This window comes from Convolutriloba macropyga, chromosome 13, assembly GCF_964194025.1.
Source record: "Convolutriloba macropyga chromosome 13, txConMacr16.3, whole genome shotgun sequence".
Taxonomy (NCBI): domain Eukaryota; kingdom Metazoa; phylum Xenacoelomorpha; order Acoela; family Convolutidae; genus Convolutriloba; species Convolutriloba macropyga.
In genome coordinates this window covers 21,831,419-21,849,553 of record NC_134480.1, presented here as the reverse complement: position 1 = coordinate 21,849,553, position 18,135 = coordinate 21,831,419, and the positions used below count along the sequence as shown (strand labels likewise).

General features: G+C 37.3%; 2 protein-coding genes across 4 annotated transcripts in view; one reads left to right on the top strand and one right to left on the bottom strand.

Moving 5' to 3' along the window:
• LOC142351789 (putative ATP-dependent RNA helicase DDX46) overlaps positions 1–16,202 on the top strand; it is a 513,331-nt gene extending 497,129 nt beyond the window's left edge. For all 3 annotated transcript variants that reach the window (XM_075403960.1, XM_075403958.1, XM_075403957.1), the window contains exons 15-22: positions 1,716–1,840; positions 2,766–2,975; positions 5,560–5,722; positions 6,170–6,316; positions 6,458–6,820; positions 7,141–7,438; positions 7,670–7,743; positions 15,892–16,202. In XM_075403960.1, coding sequence (XP_075260075.1) covers positions 1,716–1,840; positions 2,766–2,975; positions 5,560–5,722; positions 6,170–6,316; positions 6,458–6,820; positions 7,141–7,438; positions 7,670–7,743; positions 15,892–15,939 — 1,428 coding nt within the window. In that variant the 3' untranslated portion in view covers positions 15,940–16,202. The remainder of the gene's footprint in view (positions 1–1,715; positions 1,841–2,765; positions 2,976–5,559; positions 5,723–6,169; positions 6,317–6,457; positions 6,821–7,140; positions 7,439–7,669; positions 7,744–15,891) is intronic.
• LOC142351790 (protein cornichon homolog 1-like) overlaps positions 1–18,135 on the bottom strand; it is a 460,935-nt gene that overhangs the window by 169,933 nt on the left and 272,867 nt on the right. The window lies entirely within an intron of this gene.

Below are 18,135 nucleotides of genomic sequence, written 5' to 3'. Positions count from 1 at the left end.
AAACGTTTTTTGTTTTTTAGGTAGTAATTTTGCCACTGTTGACGAGGGAATTCTTGAGGCCAACAGTAGCAAATTTAAATAAAAACATTTCGATTATTGGGTTGACGAACAGAAAATATTCAACGTCATTTATTACGATTAATTGCAATAACAGTCCTCAAAATCATCAGTAATACAATAATTTATTTCATCGTAATGGGGACATTGATAGGATTGGGCATAATAGTTTGATGCACCCCTATAGTTTAGCGCAGACAATCTTTGATTCATTGTTTGATAGTTATTATTGGATGTCATCGATGATCTCTTGTCTGTTTGGGGCTAATTATATGGTTTTACTTCGAAAGCTGTACTTGTATGAAGGAGCTGTATTAGTTAATTTATTGTTTTGGTAGAGTCCCTTGGGAATGATGCTACCATTTGATGTCAAACGAAGATGAGAAAGCAACCAGTTTTTGAGAAGAGGCACACCATGCTGGCAGTTTAAATGCACATTATCAAAATACAAAATTATATCCATTGGTATCAGTATCTTTGCTCAGAGAATTTTTTTTACATTTTCGATATTAGCATTTAGAAATAATATCTTGAAAGAGGGTTTATCTGAATAGTGCAATTTAATAAGGTTATTGATTTCGTCAATTTTGTTTTTATCCCGATACTGCTCAACCTTTTTCAGTGGTGGTACTTCACAAACAACGCAAACATCTTTTTTGATTTTCCCAATGCATAAATCGATCAGTTTTTTGTGTTCCAAGATATTGTCAGAGCCGGATTTACTATTATGCTTGAGCACTTTGTTAATACCGTCTTGAATTACTAACTTTCGAATTTTTTCGGTTTATTTTTGCCTAGAACTTGGAATGGATTTGCCAATTTCAACCTTGTCTGTTATGCTACTTCCAATCACAAGATTATCGCATTCTGGTGCCAGTTTTTTTTGGGAATTCGCGAACCGATTCGTTTTCCTCTGTCATGGTCCCTCGTGTTTTGCATTCTTTTTGAATTGTAAGTCCACCCTGTAACGTCTCACACCCTACCAGTTGGGGATTAGCTATATACAACCCGGACTCCATCATCATGGTAAGTTTTGTAGTTGTTTCCTCTATAAATTTCTCCTTTTAACATAGAGTTGGTAAATATCTTGCTTGTTTAGAGAGGAATACTGCTTTTCATCAATCAGTTTTGTTTACTGGACGATAGCATTTCTTTACTGTGTAATTTGAGAGCTGTTATTAGCTTAGAGATGCATTAAAAATGCTAAGATTCAAGTGTTTTTTAACAAGAATTCTTTAAGGTCAAAGAGGAGATTTCTTTAAGGTCAAAGAGTAGACTTCTTTGAAGTAAAAGCAAAGCGAAAGAGCGAATGTTTTAAAGGCAGTGAAATAAGCGTCTGAAATGAAAGAGTCTGTGTTCCATTACAATCCAAAACCTAATACCGAGCCAATTAAAATGATTATTAATTAGGTTCTACTTCTTTTGATCTGTTTCATTTAACCCCGCAAGATTTTCAAACTAAAACCCTTCCCCAAACCCTACGAGTTTCTAATTTTAAGTACTATTCACTAAGTTTTTTACCCAATCAAGGCACCGAGGAATCAAATAGAGCAAACTGAACATCTGCGGTAGCATTGAGCACAAGAAAATAACTTGTGACATGAGCCCTCTGTTCGAATTTCTATACAGACGTTTTTAATCAAAAGGCTTCGGTTTAGGTCATAATGGATGACGAAGACATCAAGTTCTACAAGCTTCTCGAGCTGCTGGGATTGTTTTCTGAAATGGGCAGTTCTCTTGTATTTGTGGAGCGACAGGAGGATGCTGACAAACTTCTCAAAAGGTGATTCATTTTCCTAGCCTGTCCATCTGTTGAAGGGATATTTTAAGTTGCTCTCAAACAAAGTTTGTAGCTATTATATTACTCCTGTGCGCTTTTTTGTGATTCTGTCTGACCGTTTTGAATTTTCGTCCTTAAAAACGGGATATCGCCTGGAGGGCATTAAGTTCTCTTACAGCCTTTCGGCTTACTGGACTCTAAGTATGCTTTTTTGGAGACATAATTTCATGTTGTGAACGGCAGTTTAGAAATTGACCCCCCCCCCCCCCCCAAAAAAAAAAAAACAATCCCCATCCCCTGCGGATCGTTGCACCGGAAACACAGTTTGACAGTAATTCGCCCGACGCTTGTCGGTTTTGTTTCTGCTTCTAAACATGTATATGCAAGTGACTTTCTCAAAAACTTTCATCAGTACGAAATTAGCATCGGGCGATATCAATTTAGTGAGAACTACTGAGTTGAAAAGATTAGTTAATGAGGCAACTAGTACATGCATCGATTGGATTGTTGAGATGTTATGGAGAGACATAAGGCGCTTGGCACAAATCTCCATACAACTGGCACACCTTCAATTAACGAGAATGAGCCCAAAACGATTCATCATATAGTTCCCTTTTATGAAGTCTCCATTGGTTACCACTCTATGAGATGTACTTCTCTTTGGTTATCCCAATAGACAACCAAGTTTGCAACGAACCTTCATGCCATCTCGTATTCTAGATTGCATATCCTCTATGAGCAAAGCTCAGATAGGCGATGCACCTGCGCTCTGGATTCTTTTCAAAAGTACATTCTTGCAAGGGACTCTAGACGAAAAATCTAGGACTGCGGCCAATGGTGGTAGATCCCCTAAGAGGGAAAATTCTATTTTCAGTATTGGGAAGAGGTGGCTAGAGAAAAAGATTCAAGATTGAATTCTTACTTACAGGTTAATGGACGCCTCCTACTCCTGTTTGGCTCTGCACGGAGGTCTGGACCAGTATGACCGGGACTCTGTCATCAGTGACTTTAGAATGGGAGTGTGTACTCTGTTGATTGCAACCTCGGTTGCAGCCAGAGGTCTGGATGTGAGGAGCCTGTACCTGGTTGTCAACTACGACTGTCCCAGTCACTACGAAGACTATGTGCACAGATGCGGGTTAGAGCTTGTAACTGTTTTCTATAAAAAACAGCATCGCTACAGCATAACTTGTTTCTGATATGCTCATGGTTCGTATGTCATACATTTTTCATGCATCACGTACCCTGACAATTCCTTTTCTGATTAATCTTATATGGTTTCGTGATTTTTTCTTGGTTGCGTTGTTTGCGCTCTATGTATTCAATGCAAACTTGAGAAGCCTTTATCAATCAGCAAGAACAAATAAGAGTGCTGAAAAACAATTTTAAGCGCTTAAGAGCAGTTAGTGTTTAACTGCTCTCAAACGAAGTTGACCTCAAAAACGGGATAAACAGGTAGCGCCCAGCGGGCATTTAGTGCTCTTTTTCAGCTCGGTTTCAGCTCAAACTGTTTTGGAGACTCATACTTATACTTATGGTGTGAAGGGCGGTTCTTAGAGGTTGAAGACACCCGCACTGTACACCCCCCCCCCTATTGCCCCCCACCCCTCCACCTCGCTGTTGCCCCCCACCCCAGTGTTGCCCCCCCCCCAATCAGCTCCAGCAGGTGCACCCCCCCCCCCCCCCCCTCCCGTGGCTAGATACTGACGAACAACCGCTTGCTAAAAACGCAAATTTGTACTATTTTGCAATTTTTTTCAAGCTTTTTGAAAATTTTTGACATTTGTTTTTTATCAGTCCTAGGTGTCAACGAACTTTTTCTAGGGTTTGATAATAGGTCTCTGCATTGTTTCTAATGGTAATGGAATGGTTTCAACATTTTAACATCACGAATTTCAGAAATTTATTGACAAAACGTGCAATTTTTTCAAATTTTTTGACGTTTTTTTCCTTATTCAGGTTTTCCCAGACCCAGATGCCAGAAAACATCCTATGGGGTTTGATAATAAGATACTGACAGTTTTATAATGGTAATGGAATAGTTTTTCAATTTTTTAATGTCACAAATTTTAGCAATTTTTTTTTATAGAATTTGCTTTTCAATTTTTTTGAAATTGTTGTTGTTTTTTAAATTTCTTCAGCCTTAAAAGCCAGCGAATCTCCTCTAGTGTTTGAAAATAAGTTACAGAATCATTTCTAGATTGAATGGAATGTCTTGCAATATTTTCACATCACGAGTTTTAGCATACTTTTGATATTTTTTTGCCATTTTTCAATTTTTTAACATTTAGTCATTATTCAGATTTTTTTGAGCCTCAAGGTTAAAAAAGTCTCCGTTAGGTTTTTATTATAAGTTACTGGAAAATCTTGTTGGTCATAGATTAGTTTTCAACTTTTTAATATAACAAGTTTTAGCGATTTTTTTTTATAAAACTTGCAATTTTTTTAAGTCTTTTGAAGTTTTTGGTCATTTTTTAGGTTTCTCTAGCCTCAAGGGCCACGGAATTTCCTCGAGGGTTTGATAATATGTTACTGCATATTTTATAGATGTAATGGAATGTTCTTCAAGATTTCAATATCACGAGTTTAAGCATTTTTTAAAAATATTTTGAATTTTTTCATGTTTTTTGAATGTTTTCCGGCAACAAAGGCCCTGGGACCTCCTCCATAGTGTGATAATAAGCTGCTGCATAGTTTCTAGAGTTAATGGGATTGTGGACTCCAGTTTCAGTAATATTTGGATAAAATTTAAACTTCAAACTTTTTGTAAAATTTTTTTGTTCCAAGCGTATGGATCTTCATGATCCAGTGAAACTATTTCAGGCTTGAAACGGATACTGGATAGTCTCTTGAGACAATGAAATGGTTCTCAAGGAATTTTTGTCTTAAATTTTAGCAAGATTTTGTTAAAATTTGCATTTTTTTCAATATCTTTGTCATTTTCTGAGTTAAACGACCATTACTGGCCAACGAAACTTTTCAAATCTCAGAGATGGATTACTTGACAGAACTTCTGAGACCAAAAAATGGTTTTGATTTTTTTTTATTGCGGAGTTAAAAACTTTTTTTAATTTAACCTTTTTCAGTTTTCTATATGATTTATTTATTAACAAGTTTAGAAAACTAGAAGTTGCAGTGTCGAATCAAATCATGGAAAATATTCCTGTCTCCTCTTTCTTTCGGTTGGGGTTCCTTTCCTTCTCTTTCTCGTTCACGTTTTATCTCTCTCTCTCTCTCTCTCTCTCTCCCTCTTTTTGTTGATTCCTTACTTCAGCTGCTGTTATGTGGCGTAATGTCACCATCTCTGATCCTCATTATCAATGAGTAATAGTTGAAATGTTTTTTTTATCATAAATGATCTAACAGGCACTTTTAGGACATCATTGTTAATTGCTCTCAAAAGCAATTTGTAGCAAATTTATTAATCCTGTTTCTCTTGTGCAATTTTTCGCTAGGCCGATCTTTCGTCTGACTCATTTGACTTTCGTATTGAGAAACGGGATAAAGAGGTAGCGCCCTGAGGACACTAAACCGTTGCTAGCTGTTGACGAAGCCAACCGCTCGCCGGTCGTTTGAGAGCAATTCGCCCGACGTTAGTCGGTTATGTTATGGTTTTGGAAATTTAGGCTTGCAAGTAAAAGACGCTGGCTCGAATTTTGTACTGGTGCATTTTCACAGATGCCGCGGCTGCTTAAACCTCCCTTAAATGTGACATGTTTCAGGCGAACTGGAAGAGCGGGCAACAAAGGAGTAGCCTACACCTTCATAACTACTGACCAGGGAAGACTGGCTGGGGATGTGCTGAAGGCTTTCCAGCTGTCTAAAGTAGAGGTGCCACAGGCACTACAAGAGCTATGGGACGAATACGTTGCAGAGCAAAAAGCGGTGAGAAAACTCTGCAGCTATTCAATTCGATTTAACTGCTGAGAACGACATGAAAATTTGTGTCGAACGTTTTTCCTCTGGCTCAAAAATTGACATTTTTAAACAAAATTGACCAGAGCTACAAACCAAAGAAACTAAGGAAATTTTGTGCTAACGTCTTGTAGTAATCCCATTCAAGCTTAATTGTGTGCATTAAAAAGTTAGCGCTTCTTTTTTACAGCAAGATTAGATGAAGAGTTCTGAGTATTGCCCTAACTTTTTAGCTTTCACAGAACAACTTTGTAAAATCGAGTGCAGACAGACCGCGAAAATGTAATTAAAGTGAATTTTTTCAGTCTGTAATTAGACATTGTAAGGGGGTGGATGGTATGATTAATTATTTTGGGAGTAATGTATCTCAATGGTCACATAAAGTACCTTTCCTAGCCATGCTTGTTGTTATTTTAGCAAGGGAAAGAAGTGTACAGGACAGGTGGGTTCGGAGGGAAGGGGTTCAAGTTTGACGACACTGAGAGGGAGATGGATGCTGAGAGGAAGAAACTGCAGAAGATTTCACACGGCATGGGCGAGTCAGACGACGAGGATGACCAGATTGTGAGCACTTTTCACCTATCCACGTCTTACGTTCAATTGAATCAATAATTTTTAAAATAATTTTTGAATTAAATCAGTATTTTTTTTTGAATTTTTGAGTAGATCCTAGATGAATTGAAGAATTCCAACCTTCTGTTTCAGATCGAGAGCAAGATTGAGCAAATGTTTGACACGAAGAAAAGTGTGAAAACGGTGGAACCTAGCGCTGAAGAGAAGGCTGCACTAGCCGAACAGTATCGTTTAGCAGAACAAGCTCAGAAAACTCTAGATGCCCCTGTAATATTCACTGGCAACCAAAACATAGATAACAAGATGAAACAAGCGAGAGAGCTGGCCCTCAAAATGTTAAAAAATCCCCAGCATGCTTCCAAGTTTGCAGCCGAAATGACAAACGCGATACACAGACCACCAAATGCGCAATCACAACAGGCCAGTAAGGACAAGTCGTTCATGGATGCAGCAAATGCGTTCTTAAGGACTGGCACCTTTTCTACCGGCAGCAACGTGAGTCCGTTTCCTTGGAATTGTAGACAAAATTTAGAGGCGGATTACTAAGCATCTGTCAGTATTTTAGACATCCATCGGACCGAAGATTAGGTAGAAATCATCAGTCCACTCGAATCAATTAACATAATAAGATGAACGATCCATAATTATGTGATTAATGTTTGAAATGTAGATCAACTGAGCAAAACTTGAGGTGCTTAAATGAACAATTTATTGGTAATTTGAAATGACTACGAAAGTAAATAGACTTGACTAAAAAATGGTTGCTTTCGTCTAAATTCTGAAATTGTTTCACCAAAAAAAATTATGCGTTTCAGAGCAAATCAGCGGCCGAGCAAGCAGCTGAGAAATTGAATCGGAAACTGAACTACCAAAGGACAATGGACACCTCGTCTAGTCACCAGATGGAAGTGGACGCACATATGATGACAAAGTACGAAGAGGAACTCGAGATCAATGACTTCCCGGCGACTGCTAGGTTCAAAGTGTTGTCCAGGGAAACCCTGACCCATTTGGCGGAATATTCTGATTGTATGATAACAGTAAAAGGGCAGTACTACCCACCGGGTCATAATCCACCCGAGGGAGAGAGAAAACTATTCCTAGCAATCGAAAGTGAGTTGAAAAATTATTATACTTGGATTTTTAACAGCTCTTAATTTTGCGCAATTCCACTTCGGTATAGTTTTGAAACATCATGTGTTGTTGAAAATTGAATGTATTGTTTTCAAGCTGCCGACGTGTGTGGAAATTTTGCGCTATTGAGTAACTTTACTGAATAACATCTAATGATTGACTGTGATTATGTAACTTGACGAGATAAGATCTCTTTCTGTTTTTTTTCAGGTATTCACGAGCGTGGTGTGGCTATATGCAAAGCTGAGCTGGTCAGAATTATCAAAGAGGAACTCATACGATTGGTAAGATAATCAGCATTTCTTGGTAATTTTTGGTGAACATAGAAAAATCCTTTTTTGCTAAAATTCCGTAAAATAGATGTTAATAAATTGAATTAAAAAGTAGTTATCAAGCTTAATCAAATAGTTAATGCACTTGTAGCGAGAAAATTGTGCGAACTTTTAGATAAAGACAAGTTCTTTCTACCATTTAGTGTCTGACCGATTTGAGTTCTTGGCATTAAGTGCTCTTAGAGCCTTTCAGCTCTGTTTCGGCTCGACCTGTTTTGGAGACTTGTACTTAGGTTCTTAGAGGCCGGTTCTTAGAGGTTGACGACACCCTCCACTGTTGACCTCCTCTCCCCCCTATTGCCCCCAACCCCCATAGCGCTGTTGCCCCCCACCCAACTGTTGCCCAACCCCCTCCCCATCAAACCCCCGGTGTACACCCCCCCCCCCCCCCCCCCCCCCCCCCGCCTCCCGTGGCTACGGACGAGCAACGGATCGCTAGAAACACGGAATTTTATACTAATTTTCACAAATTTTCAAGTTTTTTGAAAATTTCTGTCATTTTCTGTGTTTTTTCAGCCCTAGGTGTCACGAAACCTCCTGTAGGGTTTTATATTAGGTTACTGCATAGTTTCTAGTGGTAGTGGAATGGTTTCAACATTTTAACATCACGAATTTTAGCCTTTTTTGACAAAATGTGCAAATTTTTCCAATTTTTGACATTTAATTTTTATTATCCACTTCTTTCCGGACGCAGGGTCCAGAAAACGTCCTTAATGGCTTGATAATAAGTTACTGATACAATTTTACTTGCCATGGAATAGCTTTCATTTTTTTAATAGTACAAATTTTATCATTTTTTTTTGTAAAACTTGCATTTTTTTCAAGTTTTTGTTGGTTTTTAGGTTTCAAGACTCGAGAACCTCCTCTAGGGTTCAAAAGTAGGTACTGTACAAATTCTAAAAGTAATGAATTGTTTTTCGAGATTTAACACCACGTATTTTGGCTTTTTGTAATTTGTTTAATTTTATTTGTCATTAATTGCTCTCAAACGAAGTTTGTAGCAATTATATTAGTCCTGTTGGTCTAATTTGTTGGTCTGTAATTTGTTGGTCTGTTGGTCTGTAATTTGTTAATTTTATTTGTCATTAATTGCTCTCAAACGAAGTTTGTAGCAATTATATTAGTCCTGTTGGTCTTTTTTTATGCGATTTTTTGCTTGACCGATTTTTCGTCTGACGCTTTTGACTTTTCGTCCTCAAAAGCGAGATAAACAGGTAGCGCCCAGTGGGCATTAAGTGCTCTTAGAGCCTTTCAGCTCTGTTTCACAGCTCAAACTGTTTTGGAGACTTATACTTATACTTATGGTGTGAAGGGCGGTTCTGAGAGGTTGAGAGCCCCCCCCCCCCGTTGACCCTCATCCCCACCGCGCTGTTGCCCCCCCAACCCAGTTTTGCCCCCATCAGCCCCCAGTGCACCCCCCCCCCCCCCCGTGGCTAGCTACTGACGAAGCCAACCGCTCGCCGGTCGTTTGAGAGCAATTCGCCCGACGTTAGTCTGTTATGTTTATTGTCATTTATTCAGGTTTTTCAGCCTGACAGAAAATCTTCGTTAGGGTTTGATAATGAGTTACAGAAGAACGTTTGTTGGCCATGGATTAGTTACAACTTTTATCACAAATTCTAGCAGTTTTTTGCAATTTCTAATGTTAAGTTTTTTTTGAAAATTTTTGTCCTTTTCTACAACCTCAACAGCCACATAACCTCCTCTAGAGTTTGAGCCGAGGTTACTGCATAGCTTCTAGATGCAATGGAACGTATTTCAAGATTTTAAGATCAGCAATTCTTAAACTTATGTTAATTTTTTCAATTTTTTTCAATCTTTTTGACTTTTTGATCATTTTTTCCGACACCAGGGTCCTAGGGACCTCCTCCAAGGCTTCATGAAAAGCTGTCGCATAGTTTCTAGATTCATAGAATTGTTATCAATATTTTAATGACTCCAGCTTTAGCACTTTTTCAAAAAAATTTAATTTTTTTTCGAAAGTTTTCGAAAAAGTCTAAAGTTTTATAAAGTTTTATAAAGTTTTCGAAAAATTATCCATGTTACAAGTTTATGGATGTTTTTGAGCCAGTAAAACTAATTAAAGCTTGAAATAGTGATACTGGATAGTCTCTTGAGATAATGAAACGGTTTTGAAGATTTTAATGTCTTGAATTTTTGCAAGATTTCGTTAAAATTTGCTACTGTTTTCAAATTTTTTGTCCTTTTCTGAGTTTAACTATCATTACTGGCGAACGAAGTTTTTCAAGTCTTGCCGGCGGGTTACTTGACATAACTCAGGAGAGAAAAAATACTTTGAACATTTTCACTGCGAAATCTGGAAGCTTTTCGTTTAAATTTTGCAATATTTTGCAAATATCAGTTTTCTATTTGATTTGTTTAACAAAGCTGGAAGACTAAAAGTTGAAGAGTTGAATCAAGCTAGCGCTAGCTTCAATAAACCGTGGCTAGCTACTGACGAAGCCAACCGGTAGCCGGTCGTTTGAGAGCAATTCGCCCGACGTTAGTCGGCTATGTTTCTTTTTTTTGCGACACAGAATATGGTGTTTCTCTTGTAGCTACCACCTCCCTCGACCTCCTGGTGTATTTCCTGAAACAATTACTGAATGAAATTTGTTTAAAATTTTAAAAATTTTTTCGGTCATTTCCACTTTTTAGAAAAATGACTATCTCGCGTTCTATTGATGGAACGGGGGTCATTAATTGCTCTTGAACGAAGTTCATAGCAATTGTTAATTGCTCTCGAACGAAGTTTAGCAATTATATTAGTCCTGTCGGTCTTTTTAATGCGATTTTTCGCTTGACCAATTTTTCGTCTGACGCTTTGACTTTTCGTCCTCAGAAACAGGATTAACAGGTAGCGCCCACCGGGCATTAAGTGCTCTTAGAGTCTTTCAGCTCAAACTGTTTTTTCGAGACTTATACGTATGTGAAGTGCGAAAGAGGTTGAAGACACCCCCACTGTTGATCCCCCCACACCACTGTCGCTCACCGCCCGCTCCCTCTTCATCAGCCCCCGGTTTAAGAATAACTCGCTGAAGAATTTTTATTGGCCATGGAGTAGTTTTAGACTTTTTAATATCACAATTTTTAGCAATTTTTCGAAAAAATTTTCTATTTTCAAAGTTTTGAAAATTTTTGTCGTTTTTTAGGTCTTTCCTGCCTCAAGAGCCGAGGAACCTCCTCTAGGGTTTGACAATAGGTTACTGTATAGTTTCTAAATAGAATGGAATGTTTTTCAAGATTTCAAGACAACGAATTTTTTCACAAAACTTGTAATTTTTAATTTTGTTGTCGAAATTTATTGTCATTTTTGGGTCATGGATTGGTTTTCAACTTCTATTACGTCAAATGTTAGCAGTTTCTACTCTACCGGCAATTTTTTTATTTTTTTTGTGTTTTTTAGATTTCTCCAACCTCAAGAGCCACTTTACGTCCTCTAGAGTTTGAATAAGTTTTTAATCTTTTTGAATTTTTTTTATCATTTTTGCCCGCAGCAGGGCCCTAGGGACCTCATCCAAGGTTTGATGATAAGCTGTCGCATATTTTTTAGAGTTAATTGATTGGTTATCAATTTTTTAATGACTCCAGCGTAAGAAGTTTTTGATAAAAATTAAATTTCAGTTTTTCAAGTTTGTGGATCTTTTTGAGCCAGTGAAACTTTTTAGAGCTTGAAATAGGGATACTCGACAGTGTCTTGAGGCAATAAAATGGTTTTGAAGAATTTAATATCTTTAACTTTAGCAAGATTTTGTTAAAATTTGCAAATGTTTTCAAAAGTTTTGAATATTTTTGTCTCTTTCTGAGTTTAACAATCATTACTGGCCAACGAAGTTTTTCAAGTCTTGCAGATGGGTTACTTGACATAACTCCAGAGACAAAAAATAGTGAATTCTGTATTTTCACTACGAAATCTGGAAGCTTGTCTTTTAAATTTTGCAATATTTTGCGAATTTTAAAATACCAGTTTCTTTACCAGATTTGTTTACTAACAAGGCTAGAAAACCAAAAGTTGAAGTGTCGAATCAAGCTAAAGCTAGCCTCACTAAGTTTTGCCTAGATACTGATGAAGCCGACAGCTCTTCAGTCTTCAGAGAGCAATTGGCCCGACGTTAGTTGGTTATGTTTGTAAACGTGTTGGTCTTCTTTATGCAAATTTTTTGCTTGACTGTTTTGCGCTTTTCTTTGACTTCTCAAGTGACTTTCACGTTTTCGTTCTTCATCGCTATTGCGATCACTCCGAAGTAAAACTTGTTCCTAATATAAAGTTGGTTACAGCATAGCAAAAAACAGGGCCTCGATTGGTCAAGCACATCTTGTCGTGTATCGGAGGTCAGTTGTTCGAATCCCGGCGGGGTCAAATGTTTTTCTACCTGCCTGTCGTTCGAGAGCACTTTTCCTGCATTAGTCGGTTTGTTTTTTTTCACAGAAAAGCCAACCCTATTGCCCTATTAGGGTACTCCTTTAGCATGTAGGCGAGGGGTATGGTAAAAATACCTGCTTATAGCGGGAAAATATGTTTTTACCAATTCTTGATTATTTGGTATATAACCTTTTAATTTGATAAAATTTGTTAATCTCTTGCTGTATTTCTCTTCATTGTGTCAAAGAGAGAATGTTGTGTAGTTTAACAGTTCCATAATTATTAGAATTTCTTTCAAATTTTGTCTTAAACAATGGTTCATTTGAAAGGCGCAAAGAGTGGATTCTTGTATTTTTGGCTTTTCATCACTAAAAAAATATTTTAAAAATTTTTTGAATGTAAAGTGTTCAATTTTCTCAGAACCAATTTCAGGAGCTCATAAATATTTAGTTCATACACAGCTATTATTTTATTAATAGCCACCTCAGCTTCTCAGCCGGCTATTATAGCGCTCCTATTTTGGATTGTATTTGGGCGCTGCCTTTTTTTTAAGATCTGTTCACACATTTACATGATTTTGATGTCAGATTGGAGTAGTGATTTTGGTCAAGCCGAAACAGGAATTGCAGCGAAAACGCAAAGTTTTGCGGCGTAAAATTTTATCACTCTAGTAGAGTGAGAAAACGGTTATTGAACAAAAATTCTCTTTCTCGCTAGTGGTTTTTTGTTCACATGCGGCAATTTAATTTTGATTATTACTGTTTTTTTCAATTGAATTCTAGTTTTCTGTTTAATAAATGAAATTTCTTTGAATTGTACGTCAGGACTTGTCCTGCTATGTTTTTTACTTCGTCAAATAAGATTTTTTCGCTTTACCTTAGTTCGCAGCTTGTTCAACATTTTAGTGAAATCTTTTTGACTTCTCTAGGCTAGTTTCACTCTTTTGCCATTCTGCTAAAAGTGTTTTTCGACAGCAGTTGGTCAGCAAAGCAATTCAAACTTAACAGATTCCCTATCAGAAAACGAAATCAGAAATAGAAACGGGATAAACCCATAAAACCCAATTTTGGATACCCGTTACTCGAACTTTGTTCTTATTTACTATCTTCAATGCTTATTGGTATTGATACTAGCCCCTGTGTCGTCTCACTACGAAACAGGGGTATGTGCAGCTCCAAAATGACATCAAAATGGGGCGCGAAAACTTGAGCGTTATTCTCAAAAATCTTGTCTGATTTTCTTAAACATTGAAGCACAACCTAGTCCCTTGTCTCCAGTGCTGTACATAATGAATATTGTCTCACAAGTGGGCGCTACTGGATTCTGTCATTCTGCTCAAAGTCCTTTTAAACAGCAGTTGCTCAGCAAAGCAATTCAAAATGAACAGAGTCGGTATCAGAAAGCGAAATTGGAAATAGAAACGGGATAAACCCATAAAGCCGGATTTTAGATGCCAGTTACTTTAACTTTGTTCTTAGTTACCATCTCTATTGCTTATTGGTATTGCCCTGTGTTTTCTCACTACGAAACAGGAGTAGTTCAGACATTTTGTTCAGCTCCAAAATGACATCAAAATAGTTCGCACGTTAAAATTGTTTGTACAAAAATCATTTTTTCACTAGTTTTTTTTTCTCTTTTAATCCCAATCTTGGTTATGGGAATCAACGGCGGCTATTTTCCGGCAATCTGCCGGGTATGTTTGTTCACGAATATTTCTTCTTAAGTGATCAAAACGTTTCAAGAAATAAATGAATTTTTCACTTAGAATTTTTTTTAACTTTGTTTCTTACATTTAGGGGCGCAGATCAAGTGTTCCTGGTAATATGCGGCAAACGTTCCACTGATTGTCAATTTAAAAAGCGCCAAAAATAATACCATTTGATTGAAGTTATGGTTGTCAAGCAGGCTGCAGTGATAAAAGCAACAATTTGATAGCATTTTCCTATTACTTTGAGACCTGAGCTAAATATTTCTTCGGGGACATTTTAAATATGAAGGATTTAAAATGAACTGGATACTGTAAGCAACATGTTTTGTTTATCCGCTACACGCAAGTTGTTACAATACGATTGATTATTAGAATAAGTATCGATGCTTCGCTGTGCTTCATTTTTTAAATGGAAACTCTATCAAAAGTGCTTCGCATAGAAGATCACTGGGCAGTTGTCTGCTCTTCAATTTTGACGCCAACTCTAAATAGCAGCTTTTTTGGAGGCGGTACTATTTGTTTTTGTGGAAAAGACGTGGTTTGAGCTCAATACCACATATAACAGATGTAATGTTGTTTCTGCATTTTTGTGTAACTTTATTTAAAAATTTCATTTTGTTTTTATAGCTGCGAAGCTGTAAGCTGAGCGTAGCTATATTGCGGTGCTCTTGGTTTTTTTTGTTTCGTCGTCTGACGCTTCATTTTCGTTTTACATTTGTTCTAGAACATTCTGTCTCGTCACTGCTTAAATGGCTTTTCGCGCTTGATTTCACGCTTTCTGCGTGACCTAAATTGCGGTTATTCAGAAACAGAATCTGTTCCTAAAACAAAGTTGATTGCAAGAAAACAGATTGTATGGTCCGACAGCCGAGTGGTTAAGGCGTCTGGCTGTTAATCCGGAGATCGTCGGTTCGAGACGGGGCAGGGAAAATTTTTTTGCACCCAAAAACAACCTCCTTTGAAATAAACTTGTAAGTTTTATAGGCGGCGGCGATAACTATTATCAACTCACTTCTGTATCTTTTTCCATCTGTATTTTACGGCACGCAAGTCTATTTTGCAGCTATTCCGGCAATCTGCCGGCTATGTTCTTAAATTGCTCTCGAAAGGTCCTGAATGCTTGAAGTCCTGAATTTTTATGAAATTTTGTAAACAATTTTTGATAATTGATAATTTGATATTTCAAATAACAATTATTTGATAATTGCTCTCAAACGTATTTTGTAGCAGTTTTATTAGTCATGGGGTCCTTGTTATGCGATTTTTTTTGCCTGAAGGATTTTTTCTGATGCTTTTAAATTTCCTCTTAAAATTTAAATTTAAAGGGATGAACAGGTTAATCCCAGAGGCCATTTAGTGGCTAAGCAGCTCTCATAGAGCCTCCCTCCTCTTAAGTTTCTAAGTATGCGATTCATCGAAACTGAATCTGTTGGAGACAATAATTACTGTCGTGAAACGTGGTTCTGAGAGCTCGAACCCCCACCCATGTCATCCACCTTAACTCAGCCCAACTACTCGCCACTCCACCCGTTCACCTTTCTCCACCTGGCTTTCTGGACCCCTTCTCGGAGAAAACATTTTGCAAATATTGAATTCCTTTGCGCATTTTAACCTTGTTTTGAGTTATACTGTCCACATACTTTTATTATTTAATGCACAAGAATACCACACATGCTGTTCTTGTGCTTTAAATAATATCGATATGTTTTTGGAGCGGGTGGATGTACAAATATATCAAGAAATAATGTATAAATTTTTGTTAATAACCATGACAAATGTGTTTGTCAAGGTTATAAGCAAAAGGTTGTTGAATACATTGCGTGCTTAAATATATCCACATTAATGTCGCTTTTGTAGGTGCATTAAGACCATTTAGATTGCCATTCTTGTATTTTTGGGATCACTCACATAAAGATATTTGCAATTATAACATAAAAGTAAAAGAAATTGGCGTCTTTGAGTGCATGCTATCAATTATCCAAGCTGAGTAGTTGTCTAGTAAATAAACTTACTATTATCATTTTTTCAGCAATCCAGCCAAGGCACTCGACAGCAAGGCAGATACAAAGTGGTGTGATTCCGGATACCCGAGAAAAACCGGTCCGAAGAAATGTTGCAAAATTATCTGGATTGTTGGCTGGAGCTTTCAATTCTTGGCGAAAGATTTGTCTGTCTTGCTAGAACGTGGCAGTTATTTAATGCATTTTGTGTTGAACTGATTTAATTACATTTGAATTGTACAGTCTTTCCATTCAATCGTCAGCCAAGTAGTTTTGTTTTTTTTCCAAAAATTTTATTTGGCCTCAAATTATGGTGAATTGAAAAATTTTGAGGTGCAAGGGTTGTTGAAGCTTTGTGGCATTTTTATGCCATTTTTTATTGTCTAGCTGAAATGTGTTTAGTGGTTCTTAAATTGAAGAATTATATAGTAAGCATCAGAGTTGCGAAGTCGGTAATTGGTGTGGAAGTTGTTAATCTTACTTAAATTTTGGTTTGCTGAAAAAGAGTTTACACCAGTGATTAGCAACATAACCATAGTCACTTAAATCGGTATTTGAGAAATTCTACAGCAAATGCGTTTTTAACTTTTACGGCATTTTATACTTAAATTTTGCTTTAAATATTATATTTGCGCAGAATGAAAGGCTTCATTATCTGATGTCACTTGGTTGTTTTTTATAGCTGCGAAGCTGTAAGCTGAGCAAAGCTATATTGCGGTGCTCTTGGTTTTTTACAATTCAAAGTTTAAGGTCAAAGGAACTCATATGTGCAGTAAAATTCCCTAATAAGAGGCTTCTGTGGAATGAATTTTAACAAGCGTTATTAATTTATCGCTGAAGGTTTTTTACATAGTTTTTTGATCGGCGTCGATTTTTTTTCCAATTTAGATCTGTATCTGTTTCTATCTCTATTATATGGCACGCAGTTCTATTCTTTCGCAGCTATTCCGGCAATCTGCCGGCTATGTTTTTTAATTGCTCTCAAACGAAGTGTGTAGCAGTAATGTTAGTCTGTGCGCTTTTTATGCGATCTTTTGCTTGGCCAGTTTTTTGTGTGACCCTTTTGAGTTTTCATCCTCAAAAACGAGGTAAACAAGTAGCGCTGGTTAGAATAAATTCATAGTGTGGAGGGTGGTTAGAAAAGTTTGGACCCCCCGCACCGCTGCGCTCACCTCCCGCCCAATGCTCACCCCTCGCCCCCCCCCCTCAGTTACGCTAAAGCTAGCATCCCTAAACTGCAGCAGCTACTGACGAAGCCAACCGCTCACGTTTGAGAGCAATTTGGCCGACGTTAGCCGGTTATTAATTGCCTTAAAGTGATAGCTGGGTCCTTATGTTGGTTTTTTTTTATTTCGTCGTCAAAATGTTTAGACCATAAAACGTCAAATTTCTTGAAATCTGCTTTTTGTTCATTCGTTCATTCAATTTCGACTGAATTGCGTGCGTGACGTAATTTTCACTCTCAGTGGAGCGAGTTTTTTCATCTGTGTGGTCAAGTTTTGGGTGACATATGACTTAACTCACTCTCAAAATGATTTCTTCACTCTGAAATTGACTTTTTATTTTAATTCAAAGAGGTAAGGTGAAGTGAGTGTTTGTCACTCTATCGGAGGGTTATTTGAGAGGTTCTTATGGAAGCAGCAATAATTTAAACAAGTTTTTAATTAAAAAATATTGGTTACATCTCATCGGTCTGTTTCTTTTGCTATCTTTTTGAGACTGTAGATCTACAAAGCTATTTCGGCTCTTTTCTGGCATTCTGCCAGCTATGTTGTTTTTATTGAGCTCAAATTTTAATTTGCTCTCGGTCGAAGCACGAAGTAATTATTGTAGTCATGTGTGTCTTTTTAATGCAATTTTTTTGATTGACCGTATTCCTCTCTCATAGCTTCAAGCAGCTGAACTCAATTGGCGATAGTTATTATTTGAAAAACCCGTGAAGTTGTTTTCCTGAGATTGCCTTCTTGGATGAATCAGGCTACATTAGAATCAAGCACCGTTTTTCGTACCAGAGAAGTTCATCCGAGTGTAGTCGGTAATGTTTGCTGTTATGCACTTGAACAAATGTGAAAACATTCCAATTTGATACTCATTGCGTTTGAAAGTGATAACCTTGTAATTTATCAATTTGACGAGAAGTAACAAGCTGCTGTTTTAAACGGTGAGGCAATTTGTCAAGCTGCCGATTACTATGATGCAACTGTCGACTGGAGGGCAAGATATGACTAAGAGTTTGTACTTCTCAAGCAAAATTTTGGCTTTTAACTGGCAAA